Here is a 13,150-nt window from a genome sequence, read left to right as displayed (position 1 = left end):
AGGATACCCCTGCAGCTCGTTACCAAAACCCTGTAATTTATGCCCAGTACATAACATTAAGCATGTAGTCATGAGTGTCCTCAGAAAAATAAAAAGAAACACATGTAACAGAGTTACCACAGTTCAACAAACTGCCCCTTGTCAACTTCACTAGAATGTGTGGCTCTGTGTGTGTCCTAGTCCTTCCCAAATCTGTTACAGTCAAAGAAATGAAGAAAGCATTCTGAAATTTGTATGTTGTCTCATATAGCATAAATTCGAATTATAATGCCGGAGCAAACCACAAAGACAGTTTAAACTAATACTTCCCAGGCAACTGGCACAGAGCAGGAGGTCCACTGCTGTGGCTCCGGAGGCTGGTAGCTCCATCCTTACATTAAGCTGATTACCTAAATCACCCGTGCATTGCCTCACAGCCATCTCACTTACAACCTGTTGTGTCCAACCAACATAATGAAATCACTGGAAGTAGCAAGAATGTGTGCTTATAAATTACACTGCAAATATGATTTACAGAACAGGCAATAGCTAAAGTCTGAACTTCCATTTCTCTTAGGTTACTATTTACCAAACCCCTCTGGAATACAATGTAAGGACCTGGTTAACGTAATGAGCATCTGGTTATTTATCTTTGTATTCTGCTAATGATTGTTTCTTAATTAGCAAAAAGGACAATTATTTTTTCATTTGTAGCTTCAAAGATAATGTCTGCTTCTTAAACACTTCATTAATTGGTTTACCAACTACTTCTGTTTGCGTATTGAAAGAGAGTGACATTATAAGAACATTTCTGCCTTTTTCTTGGGGCTTTGCAGTTGCATCACCGTAACAAAGAGCTGTGAACTGCACCAGGAGGTAAGAAAAACATGTGGGATGGTAACCCCTTAAATGGGCCATGTCCTCAGACAAAATATGAGGCAATACATTGTGAGAAGATTTGAACAGAGGTTGACAGATTCAGATGAAACACATACAGTATAGGAAAACAGGGCCAGGGCCGGGGGGGAAGGTAAAGCAAGGAACATTTGCATAGACAGTCCCTGCATGTGCTTCAAGCTTACTGCGTATCAGCTTTATCGGACCCAAAAGCCATGTAATTTGTCAGTGCTGTGCTGGCCCCTCAAACTAATAAATCCAGGTATATTAGCTCCAGATTAAAAACATACTACAGAGTCACAGTTGACTCATCTTTGGTGAATCATAGTCTTAGATATGTGTTCACATCTACTTTGGAGAAATACTATAGCATCCTACAACTCTTAAGTTCACCACATACTTTCTGAATGAGTACCGTATTTAAAATTTAGGTTATTGAAACTTCTCACATCCAGCAAGTGAATGGGTCACCTCAGTGGTGAATAGACAATGCTTCTGAAAAAGAAAACTCTTCTTTTAAATCTCACTAATTAAATATATTATTTTAAGCTTCCTGCAAAATGATCAGATTATAGTCAAAGTACTAGATTTCAGATCTTCCAGGCTTACCTTTTTTTTTTTTTTTTTTTTTTTTTTACATTCAGTTCTAATATTTCAGTGTTGATCTATGGCTGCCAAATCATTCAAATCAGTTACTTGACTATATGCTGAATAGGGAAATACAACTTTTTTTCCCGGAGTTTACCGACAAATCCTTTCTTCTCATTATACAGAAAGGGAGAAGGAAGCCAATCTGCAATAGGCTTTATATGATTTGCAATACCCCAGTTAATTCCACCCGACTGCTTTCCTTTTGAAATTAATTTATCTTAGCTTCTGCCAGGACAAAGAAAGCAAGAGTTGCTCTCCAAAAATTCCCAACACATTGCAAGAGATTTTAACACTGGAGTGGGGATTAATCCTGCAACACAAAAAGAGAAATAGAAAAGATTTAAAGGAAGGCAGGCACATAGCTTTATGCTAAAGAAGAAAAAGCCCACCCTATGCATCATACACAGTAGATTCAACTGTCCTTTTGTCTACTGTTGTAGCTCTTCCCTTGAGTGTCCTTTTAAAACTGTTTTATATGAAGATGGAAAGTAATGGATTATATGTATTTTAAGAAAAAATCAATAGAAAAATAACGTTTTGAACTCATGCAGATACCTGGACTAAATTTCTAAATGTATTACAGCAAGTACTTCAATCCTTCAAACACCAACTGTGAAGCAGCACCCTACCAACCCTCTTAAAAGACCGCTCTCTCACTTCATTACTTACCCACCTTGTGACATAGAGGAATTTCCTTCTCTATGTTGTTTAGGAAGAAGAATTTTTACTCAGAAAGGTATTTTTTACACAGCCATCTGCTAAGGATCCCTGAAAGTGGTTAAATCCACACAGTATAAAGCATACTAAGCACGAGTGATTCTTGGTCACTCATTGAAAGTGTAATCCCCCGTTTTTGTTTTGTTTGTTATCCCATAGCAAACAGGGATGTTAAGGACATGTACCAGAAACGTTTCTTCTTTAAGAATGTACAGTATATCCTCACCAGTATTATCCATTTCATACTTTATTTCATTCAGATATTTATTTCACCTGAGCTTCTTGAGTAGTTTCAAAATTCTTCCTTAGATATTCTGATTTCGGTTATGGGCACACATTGATCTTCTGTGAGATGGAACATGGAATAAGAAAGTCCTCTCCCCAAGTAGCAACTGCTATAAATTGCTGCTTTACTTCTTAATTGCGATACCCCTTGCCAGTCACGAGGCCTAGGGTCTCACTGATGGCAGAGCTGCTTCTAGTGCATTTAAAAGAGCTTTATGTAACATATTCTCTAGTCTGTTTGCTATGCCTTTGGTTTGTTGTTGACAGATGAGAACTATATAAAAGTTAGGTGATATCATGTGGCTACTGCAGTAATAATAAAAATGCATAGCCTGTCACAGATGAGTATTTTCTTTATTGCTCAATCTGTACTACAATTAGGAACAAACTGATTTTCACTCACAGAGAAAGAAACACTATTGAAAAACCCCACGAAGAAGCACAGGAATTGATAAAAAAGACATTCCTTTTAAAATAAGTAAAATGGGCTAAATGGTTTACTGACTGGAAGCTATCATATTGGGTCTAGTCTTCTCCCACTACCATTAACAGCTGCTTAAACAGCCCATTTTGATTTTAATATATTTCTGCATATTGTCTGCAAAATGGATCTAACAACCCTTTGCATTTCTAGAACTGCTTACATCTATATACACACAGCTTACATATACACAATGTGTGTGTGCCATAACTTCATTTTACAGCTGATGTAAATATAATGATGTAAATAAAGCATATAAATGCTACGACCTTCTCTGCAGCCTGCTGGTGTAATGAAGGAGATCTGTATGGCTCGCATTCAGGGTACAAACTCTTCACAAGCATACCTAGAGTTTACTGTACAGCTCAATCATTACAGCAACTACATTTTCCCTCTGGTGAAGCGATACAGGTAAGATTTCCTTATGCTAAACTTAATGAAATGCAAAAAAGTCAGTCAATTAATGGTCAAAAAGAAAAAGTGGGAGAACAGCCCTAATCCCTGATTTCCAGCTCTGCACTCATTCCCTTAGCAACAGATTCACTTTTTATCCCATCTTATGGATCCTTGTCAGGATGGGGTTTTATCAGTGTAAATTAACTTACTAGACTGAGAGTTACTTTTTATCTGATAGCTGCCCCACAGCTGCTTTCCACAGTGTGGCATTCTGTAGTTGCACACTTGAGAAGCGTAGAAAGACAAGTCTGTAAAATTAACTAGAACTGAGTAAAGCATGACTTTTCAAATGCATACACGCATCAAATCTGAACAAAAATTTGGATGGATACAATGGATACATTCAGAATAATTTCTTTGAAAAACAGCTAGCTCCTTGCCCGATGTCAGCTTCCGTCCTCTAGCCCTTTCAGCTGTTGAGCTGATCAAAACAAGGTCACAACGATATCCCTCTCTAATGAAAAAAAATGAAATGTACCTTTCTCCTTCCTCTTTTCTGGGAAACAGATGAATTGTTTTTGTTCAAACGTTCAACATTTTAACAAAGACACCTTTGAAAGCAACCCTTGAAAAGTGTAGGCCTAATAGGTTTAAGTTTCAAACAGTTCCAGGTTACTGGAAACAGGAGGTCAGAATCCAAAAAACTTTCAGGCAATGTTCAGTGCATCACTGAGAATCTTAAGCAACATGGAGACAACCTAAGTACTCCAACACTTGCTTTTTACATTTTGTGGGAAAGAAAAAAGAAAAAAGAAGGAAAAAAAAGACTGGCTCATAAATTCACAGTCCTGGAATAAATGGCCCTTACACCTCTAACTGTTCAGATAAGAGACACGCAGCAATTCCAGAAAGGAAGGCCTAGGTAAAAAAAAACAAAACAACCAACCCCCCAACTCCAGAGAGCTGCTTCTTACTCCACTTGGCTCCAAGGAAGCCTGACACGAGAGTTAAAATGGGGTACTCCCCACTCAGTCAAGCCCAGACAGTTTCTAACCCCAAAGCGTTTAGATTCAAACCTTTCTACATCAGATGGCTCCAGGAACAGGAGACAGGAGGGGTTTTTTTGTATCACTACTACAGTGAAAAACTGGCATCAACATCAAAAAACTTCATCACAGTACAGTTTTTACTGTGGTTTTCAACTTGTAGAAAGTCAAGATCAGTTGTTTAGTATTTTGCTGAAAAGTAAGGGTTCACCCGAGATAACGCTGGTAAGGTGAGAATAACACAAAGTGTGTGCTTTCAGATGTTAATTTCTATGCAAGTGGAAAATCACAGAGAGCAGTTTAAACAAATCTTGACATGCCTTTCATGCCCAGAAATGTGATTTCCCTTACAAATGCCTTAGGCATCAACATCATAACAGTTTCCTTTTGCATCCAGGCTCCTCCTATTTTATTCTATTCTCTTACCTAAAACCCCCCGGTATTTTTATCTTTTTTCACCACTTAACACAGTAAATTGCTTTTCAGAATATTGCAACACCTCCATAACAAAGGCAAATAAGTTATTGGATCCGTTTTTTCAGGTCTTTGAAAGCATTCTTAAAAATAAACAGAAGGGAAGACATATTCATTACTTCTCTGAAAATAGACTAGCATTAATCTAAAAAACCAATGGTGGTGATGATGAATGGAACATATTGCTTCCACTTATGAGGATTCTTGTGTTAAAAGCAATTATGAACTAAGCCTCAGACAGTATTTATATCAATCCAATTTTGATGAGGAAGAAACAGAAATACAAATATTTTGTGACTTGCCAATGTTACAAAGGAACCCAAGGAATATGATGCCAGACCTTTACTCCTGTGGCTTGCTTACGCCCTCTCATATTGTACACTGCAGAACAAATCTTGTTCTTCCAATACTGAAATGCCATTCAACCTCTTAAATGGTGCTCAAAATCCACCGAAATAAATGTGATCGCAGTTATACAGAGATTATACCCACAGTATAAAATTCACAGTAAGGCCTGAAGTGTGCTAGGTAATGAAATTCTTCATCAAAAAAAGTTCAAGAGCTAGTTGAAACAATAACAAGGATCCTTATTGGTAATGAAACAGAGTATCTTCAAAATCATTTGCAAGTCAAGCTTCACAAACATAATGATCTCTACCAACAGATTATAGTTTGCTTTTTTCCCCTAAGTGCCCAAAACGAATCAGGCCAGTAAAAACAGGATTACGACAGCTAGTTTCAGTTAGTTTTTCTTCACTTGAACACTGTAACTTCATTTTGAATTTACCAGTAAAACACAGATTTATAACTGAACCTACCTTTGCTTTCAGATCAGCACAAATCTCTTGTTGCTTTTGCCTGGTATTAGCCAACGTTACTTCTGCCTCACGAGCAGCAGAGGCTTCAGCAACAGTTGTCACTGCCTTACGCAAAAAGGCTTTCCTAGCCTGAGCCCAATTTAATATCAAGACTCTGCGCTGATTCCTAATGAAGTGGTAATGATCCCAAGCTTTCTCATGAACAACCTAAAAAAGCAAAGCATTTCAGAAAGTTTTAAAAACTATGCATTAATAAAATAAAATAATTGTAGACATTTTTGCAAACCTTGAATACAACTGATTTAACTATTATATCACCAATATATGGAATCCACAATTTAGGGCCCAAAAGTATTCTGTCAGGTAGTGATACCACTCCAGCCTTTCCCCATTTTGCCTGTACTGCATGGCACTGCAGTATCCTGATGTCCCACTGTCCTCTTCTGAACTACGTTTTTGCAATACAAATAAATGGCATGCAATGGTTCCTTCCTGCCCTAAAGTACATAAAACGCAAGTAGGTTCCTTCAACACATCTTCAGAGATATTGAGCACTTTTAGCAAGATGAGGCTCTTCATAGCCAATTATGATCTATAGAAAAACAGAACACCAATTACAGCAATTGTACAAATGCAGTTCAGATGAGAATTAGCTTCACTTTTTCTTTTCTAACAGGAAATGTGGAAATAGATTTTTAGCTTGCCAAGCAGCATACTGCCACCACCAATGTCACCACCTACCGAAAATGGTGAGTGTTTAGTTTTAAATACACCTTCTTTGGTTAGGCTCCTGAGGACATTAAAGCCTTAAGACTTTGACAGAAGCAGTAACAGGTAAGGCTGTGTAGACTGAGGCAGTAGAGTCTTGGACCTGTTCTATATCCCCAAAACCTACAAGTTACAGGGATGAAGGGGATTCTAGAGATGGCTGTCTCCTCACAAGTGTCAAGGGGACCATCCCTCATGTTAATTTCCAGACTTTTGACAGGGGACAGGGGGATGCTGCGTCATCTGGCCCCTAGCTCACAGATATTCCTATCAGCTCATAGTTGGATGAAGATAAAGTGGTACCACTACCCCTGGAGCTTCATTTTGGTCAAATGCACATAGGCCACCACACTGAAGTTCACATTGCCGTTGCTGCTGCCACAAACTCAAGGTCAGCCTTGCTGGCAAGCACCTAAAGCTAAGACACTTATAAGCAAGACAGGGAACAAAGAGTTTGCACATCTAAAAAGTGAGAGCACTCTGATGAGCTGCTACTGGATACATCAGTGCTTGTTCACTGATCCATTCATCTTCAGAGGGAAGAAGGCATAGCAACTCTGAGTTTAGGATTCTAATGTAACACAAATATTTTAAGAATAGATTCTTAGTACCGTGTTAACATTTCTGTATTTGTCATGCTAGTATACATACTAAGAGATACCAATTCAATGCTGAACTATGATTTTTTTGAATTTAGAAATTCACATTTTAAATGAACCTTCAAAGAATTAGGGAGACCCATTAATAATGGCTATCCTTAAAATATACCTGCACTGTACAAAGCACATAATTACTTAGCCCAGTTCTCAAGAGCAAAAGCTCTGAAACCCACAAGAACTTTATTTCTGGTGAAACTATGCTAATTGTTAGTACCACTTCACTGTGACTCCTTTGCACTAGGTACCCCTCAAACACAAGGAAGTAGATGGTCTAAAAATACATGCAGAGTTAAAAAAAGATGCCTACTTTACTTATTACATCCTGAGGTGTTTTGGCCTTGAAACAGGTTTCTCTATTAGCTGCTATGTGCTTATTCACTGTGGAGCGTAAAAGGAATCAGCAATCAATTTGAAAGGCATTATGCATACAAAAATAGCCTCTCCCCGAGAGCGGGAGATAACTCTTCACTCTTCCTGCTACATATGTGCCACAGACCAATTAAAATAACTGTTCCTAGATAGCATGACAATGCTATACATCCTCATAAAAAAAACTACCAAGAGGAGCAGAATAGCATGACATAACTATAAAACCGTACAGCAAAAGCAACAGTAACAAACTTATTTTGTGAATTTAGCTGTAAGAGTATGCAGAACTATAAAATCTCCACAGTTTTTATTTTGAAGAAATCATAGGTTTTCAAGTTCACTGATTTTGAAAACCAGGACATCCCTTCTTCACTGCGCAGAATAAAATTCATAATTAAGACATTTTAAAATAAAAAACTTTGATAAATGTTCTTTAATACAAACTTGATTAATGTAAGAATTTATATAGTTGATCTAACATTTAAAACAACACTGACCAGATCATGCCTGGATTTGTGAGGAAGGTATCTCTGCAGCACATCCAGGTACAAAGTCCTCCTCTTCTGGAGATTGCCTGGATACTGATTGATAACAGTCTGAAAAACCCACTGAACTTCTTCTGTCCATTCAGTGTTCCTACAGAAACACAAAACAATCAGCCCTAGCATAACTGAACATTTGAAAAGGAGGTGTTTGGTTCTAGTTTATTTTTAAAGGCCTAACCTTTCAGTGGGCTCGCAATCCTGAACCTCCAAACTGGATGTTGGACCAGAGCCGAGAAATTTAATTTACTACAATCAAACAAAGCAAAACTATATTGCTTTTCTAATGTGAACATTTATTGTGCCATCATTCAAGCAAATTGCTCCTTTTCTAACCTGGCTTTTTATTGCGTAATGATACTGTGTTTCTTAAATGCATTACACTAATGAATAGTCACACCATGCAGAAAATGCAATGTGAAAAAGATGATCAGTCTCTACCACCAAGCACTAAATAAATGATCAAAATGAAGTGATAACACCTGTATGCAGCTAAATGAGGAGCTAGTTTAAAAACAAACTTCTGACAGCCATAAACTCATCAGCAAGGCATTACGATTCAGAATTTTTTAAAATAGAAGGTGTAGTAATCAGTATGCATTCATGTATTTCAGAAAACTGGAGCTGCAAGAAACACTGAACTAAAACAGTACCACAGGTTTGGATTTAGTAGATTAGATTTTACCCTCAATCTGAACTCTTGGCCTTGAAGGGATTAACATCAGGCTTTCATTGTCAGCATTAACGTATGAGCAGCAACACCGAGTCAGACCAAAAGGTCTTTCTATCCCATTGATCTCTTTTCAAAAGTGACTGAAAGCCTAGGGAAAATTAAAAGGTGGCAGTCATACGACTCTACCCCCCACAAACTCACAGCTCTCAGACTTCTGAGCCAGCAGTGGTGCCTTGGTATTTAATAGCACTGCATTCAGTAAGGTATTAGAACTTTATCCTTAGGCAGACAGAAATACCAGGTACTTAAAAAAGGAGATTTTTTGTGAGATGCTTATATGTAATTAATATTAAACTAAATTTTATATGACCTATCATTATTTCTAAAAAGAGAAGAGCAAAGAAGTATTAAAAAAAAATTATCTAATCCAGTTTAACACAACTTCTCTTTAAAAAACATTGTACAGTAAAACCACAGTGTATTACCACTGTTGTACAAAATTTTGGGACAGCAAAGCAAGGAACAAGAAGATGTCCCTAGAACTGTGATTTTAAGAAATGGAAAGCTTCACCTACAGACCGATCACAAGAATGCAAAGACACAATGTCCCGTTTCAACAAACCGTTTTCAAAGTCATACCCTGTCAGGCAAGGGAACCCGATCTCTCGATGACAAGCACTGCACCTTTTTCTTCTCTCTACTGGCACTTCTGGCACAAATGTGGACAGAGATTCACTTATCTTCACCTACCTAAAGGCATTTATTTTATACTTTTCTTCAGGGAGACTACTGGGCTTTATCTTTACCCTTATGGTCTTAAGAGGGAATTAACCTTCACCCATCTTTCTGGAGACAGCTAGTGATCAGAGGTTCTTTCCTCCCCACTTCAATTCTTCATCTTCTGACTTGCATGAAACAAAAATGATTCTTCATTTACGATAATGTTTTCAGTGCAGAATCATTATTCCAGGATCAGAATGGTGGGAACTTGATGATCACCAAATAGGAGGAAACATTGTAATTACTCTTGCCTAGTAACAAATGCCTTGTTTCTCGCACTCTGTGTGTACATTTTTTCTGTATTTTGCTTTTCTTTGAATAAATGTTGAAAGTTACTCTTGTATTTTATGCAGACAGCATCACAGTGAAGATGGCCAGGTAAGGAGAAATCACATCCTACCTCCTTCAATAAATTCAGTAACATTGTCATGGCCTTTAGTGCCACAAACACATCAAAAGACAGCTCTGCAGTAATAACGTCTGTATCGTATACAGAGATCCCAGTCATGAGAGGGTGTTTTGCAAGAAAATACTAACCACTAACTTTCAGCTGGCCCTCTGTGGTAGTGCCTTTGAGTAGCTTATCTGTTTATCAGTGGAGCAAAATGAAAGTAACTTTTATTAACTTTATATTAATTAACTTTAAAAAAGACTAAGTTGTCCAGAGGTAGCAGAATGACATGACAGGACAAAGAGTGGACACTGACACTTCAGTCTTTGCTTTTACATGTGAGGGAAGGGTGCACAGTCTGCATTTATTGACAGCTCTGGAATAATTCACAAAATGTAGCCAATAAAAACCAGCAACAACCTAACTTCTCATGAAAAGAACACCAGCCAGGCAGCTTGCCGTGAGCGCTCCCAGCAGCGGTGAGCGGGGTATACAAAGTACCAGTATGCCATACCTTACCTTACCTTTTGCACATTTTGACTTCCCAATTGCACAAGACTTCAAACACTTGCTGTGTGGGGATGTATTACAGCACAGCAGTGCAAGCTCATATGGAAAAGCTCCCCACCACTTGTGCAGATACAGATTTAGAACTAGGAACACTATAGTAATAATCCTGACTTGGAGACTCATCAGTAGGCTAAAATTAATAAACTCGAAGGAGGCAGCTTTCCCTCTACAAGCTTAGATGACAGAGATATTCATACTTCTCACCTATTTTCCTTTATCTTCTTATAAACTGTATAAAATACCTGACAAACTATTTCTAGGACCCAGCTGTTTGCTATTAAATCCAGCCATCATGAAAAGAAATGGAGGTGGCTTTGAAACATGGCAGAGACAAGATCTAGCTCCTGCAAAAAGTTTATTTGCAGCAACTGACAGCTATCAAGCAAATGTCGGAGACAACATAAAAAGTGAAATTACTTTAACAAAAGCAGAATAGCAATCCAAGTGTTTCTTTATAGGTGATTGCTTAAATTTCCCATGACAGACAATGAATATAGATGTCTGAGCTGAGGGTTTTTTCGCATGCTAAGTCTAAAGAGGAAACAGCGCCCCAGAAAGTGAAACTGGGCTAAGGAATCCTTCAAGGAGGGCACAGTTGCAGTAGTATCTTCTAACCTTCAAGCTTCAGGTCTTGAACAGCAGACACAGTTCTCCAAAGACAAGAGTCCCTGAGCTTTGACACAGAGTTGGTACTGTTAAGATGTGCTACTTCTGCAGCATTTACTGCATCTAAGAAGAAATTCTTGCAATTGATCCTCAGAAATTAATGTTTTAAACTCCTCCCTTTTCTCTAGAGGGAGCTTTTCTATGAAATCAGTTCACCTATTAATTTTAGAATCTCTGTGTTATAATTTGATATTGAGCTATAGGCTTTCTGAAGAATAGCTTTAATGGACAAAATTATTTTTCGCTATGATTTAAATATTCTTCACTGCTACTGCTCCTACCAATGCTGAACTAAGCAAGTACAAAAAAAGATTTTTTTCTTCAGATAACACCTAGCATTCTTGTCTTTCCAGCCCCAATATTTTTTTATTAGAAGAACAACCATAAACCCCTGCTAGCCTTTACTCAGAGGGAGTACCAGCCATCCTAAGAGTGTTTACTAGTTTCTGACTGCTGGATTTTAAACTACCTCATGTAATTTCTGAAAGAAATCAGTAATCCTCTTCTGCGAGTCCTGATACACCTTAGTACGGTGCCATTTGAACACATTATTTCAGTGACAGTAACAAGACAGTTTTTAAGAGCTGAGATTTTCTTTTGCAAAATCTACCTTAGGTATTTCTGACCATACAGGTTTGTGAACAAATATGGGTCTTCGGTCTACCAGAAGAGTAAGGCAGAGGTAAGACATCTTGGTCAGGAACCATTACACCATGAACTTGAGAGCAAGGAAACCCACAGATTCTGTGGTCTGAAGGCCAGTCTGGGGATCTCCTCTGCCTCTCAGCACACAAGGACAGATGCACCAGCTGCTGCATCAGTTTCTGCCTCCTGCATCTCACCTATCTCCCAAGGTTCCCTCTGACTTGCATATTCCTCTGACAGCCAGCTAACAGTGCATCTCTACTCAGGAATAAAATGAAGAAGTTAAGGTTTGTGAAAGATACTCTGGGGAGCTATCAGCTACAGCTACAAGTAGTTTATTTTAAGTAGGGACAAACTGCCAATGCCTTGGTTTGTGAGCTCTGCCAAAATGTGTCAGCTGTGCTGAGATTTTGTCAGCTGTTCATAGACAAAGACCACCCCCGCCCCCCCCCCCCAAAAAAAAAAAAAAAAAAAAAGGCTGCATGATCCAAGCCCAGCATATTCGTAACTATTAAATGCATGGAGAATTTCAAAATATCCTGCCTGATGAATTCAAGATGTCAACTCACTTAAACTTTTGTAAAATTCCAGAAAGGAAGATCTCATCTAAAACAAGTCTGAAAAGTGCCAACACGTTTTACATTAATATTTAAGCTAATACCAGGCTTCTCCAGTGTGAAGATACTGACAAACTTTTACAAGGCTGAATACATGACCCAAATTTTAAATGTAGTGCTTGCTTTACTTGTATGTATCATCCTGCTAGAAAACAGTACAATCTTTATTTTGTTTCAGAACTGAGACACCAATTGTCTTACATTCAACAACCCTGAGGCAGCTGCTTCCTTTGAAACAGATTTACCCAGCATTAATCCGTGGCTTTACACTTTGTGAAGAATATAAACAACTCGGAAGGGAAGCTACCCTCTCCACTCTATAATCCCCACATATTCTTTGCAATAGCAATGTATCCTCGCTGCACTGCAGTCTTGTTGAACCTGCAGATACACAGAATGCAACAATACCATCAAGTGAGATGTTCACCTGACTATTAATTATGTCATTGCGGATTGTTGTACCAGAAACATCCTGGTAATAGGCCTGAAAAGAAGAACTAAATTTACTTGACTTGGTCCTAATACCCCATTCATTTGAAAGGATGCTGCAGAGGCTACAGTGCTGAATACGCAATACTCCATTCATCCTTCAATTATTTAAATAATTCAGACATGCTTGGAAATTGTGGCAAAATATAACAGTGCTTAGAGAATTACCAGCTACAATAAACACATCAGTTCCAAGTCCACAATCTGTGGGACAAGACAGAAATTTGTGTTTTAGCA

General features: G+C 38.1%; 1 protein-coding gene across 2 annotated transcripts in view; it reads right to left on the bottom strand.

Annotated features, from left to right (window-relative positions):
• The window catches only part of CCDC148 (coiled-coil domain containing 148), a 78,171-nt gene that overhangs the window by 32,047 nt on the left and 32,974 nt on the right, over window positions 1–13,150 (bottom strand). Inside the window, exons 9-10 of one of the 2 annotated variants that reach the window (XM_040604614.1) lie at window positions 8,038–8,176; window positions 5,745–5,951 (exon numbers count right to left, since the gene is read on the bottom strand). In XM_040604614.1, the coding sequence (XP_040460548.1) occupies window positions 5,745–5,951; window positions 8,038–8,176 (346 nt within the window). The remainder of the gene's footprint in view (window positions 1–5,744; window positions 5,952–8,037; window positions 8,177–13,150) is intronic. The other variant, XM_040604615.1, reaches the window with a different exon arrangement.

Source organism: Falco naumanni, chromosome 8, assembly GCF_017639655.2.
Source record: "Falco naumanni isolate bFalNau1 chromosome 8, bFalNau1.pat, whole genome shotgun sequence".
Classification (NCBI taxonomy): Eukaryota; Metazoa; Chordata; class Aves; order Falconiformes; family Falconidae; genus Falco; species Falco naumanni.
This window is presented reverse-complemented; position numbering and strand designations above follow the sequence as displayed.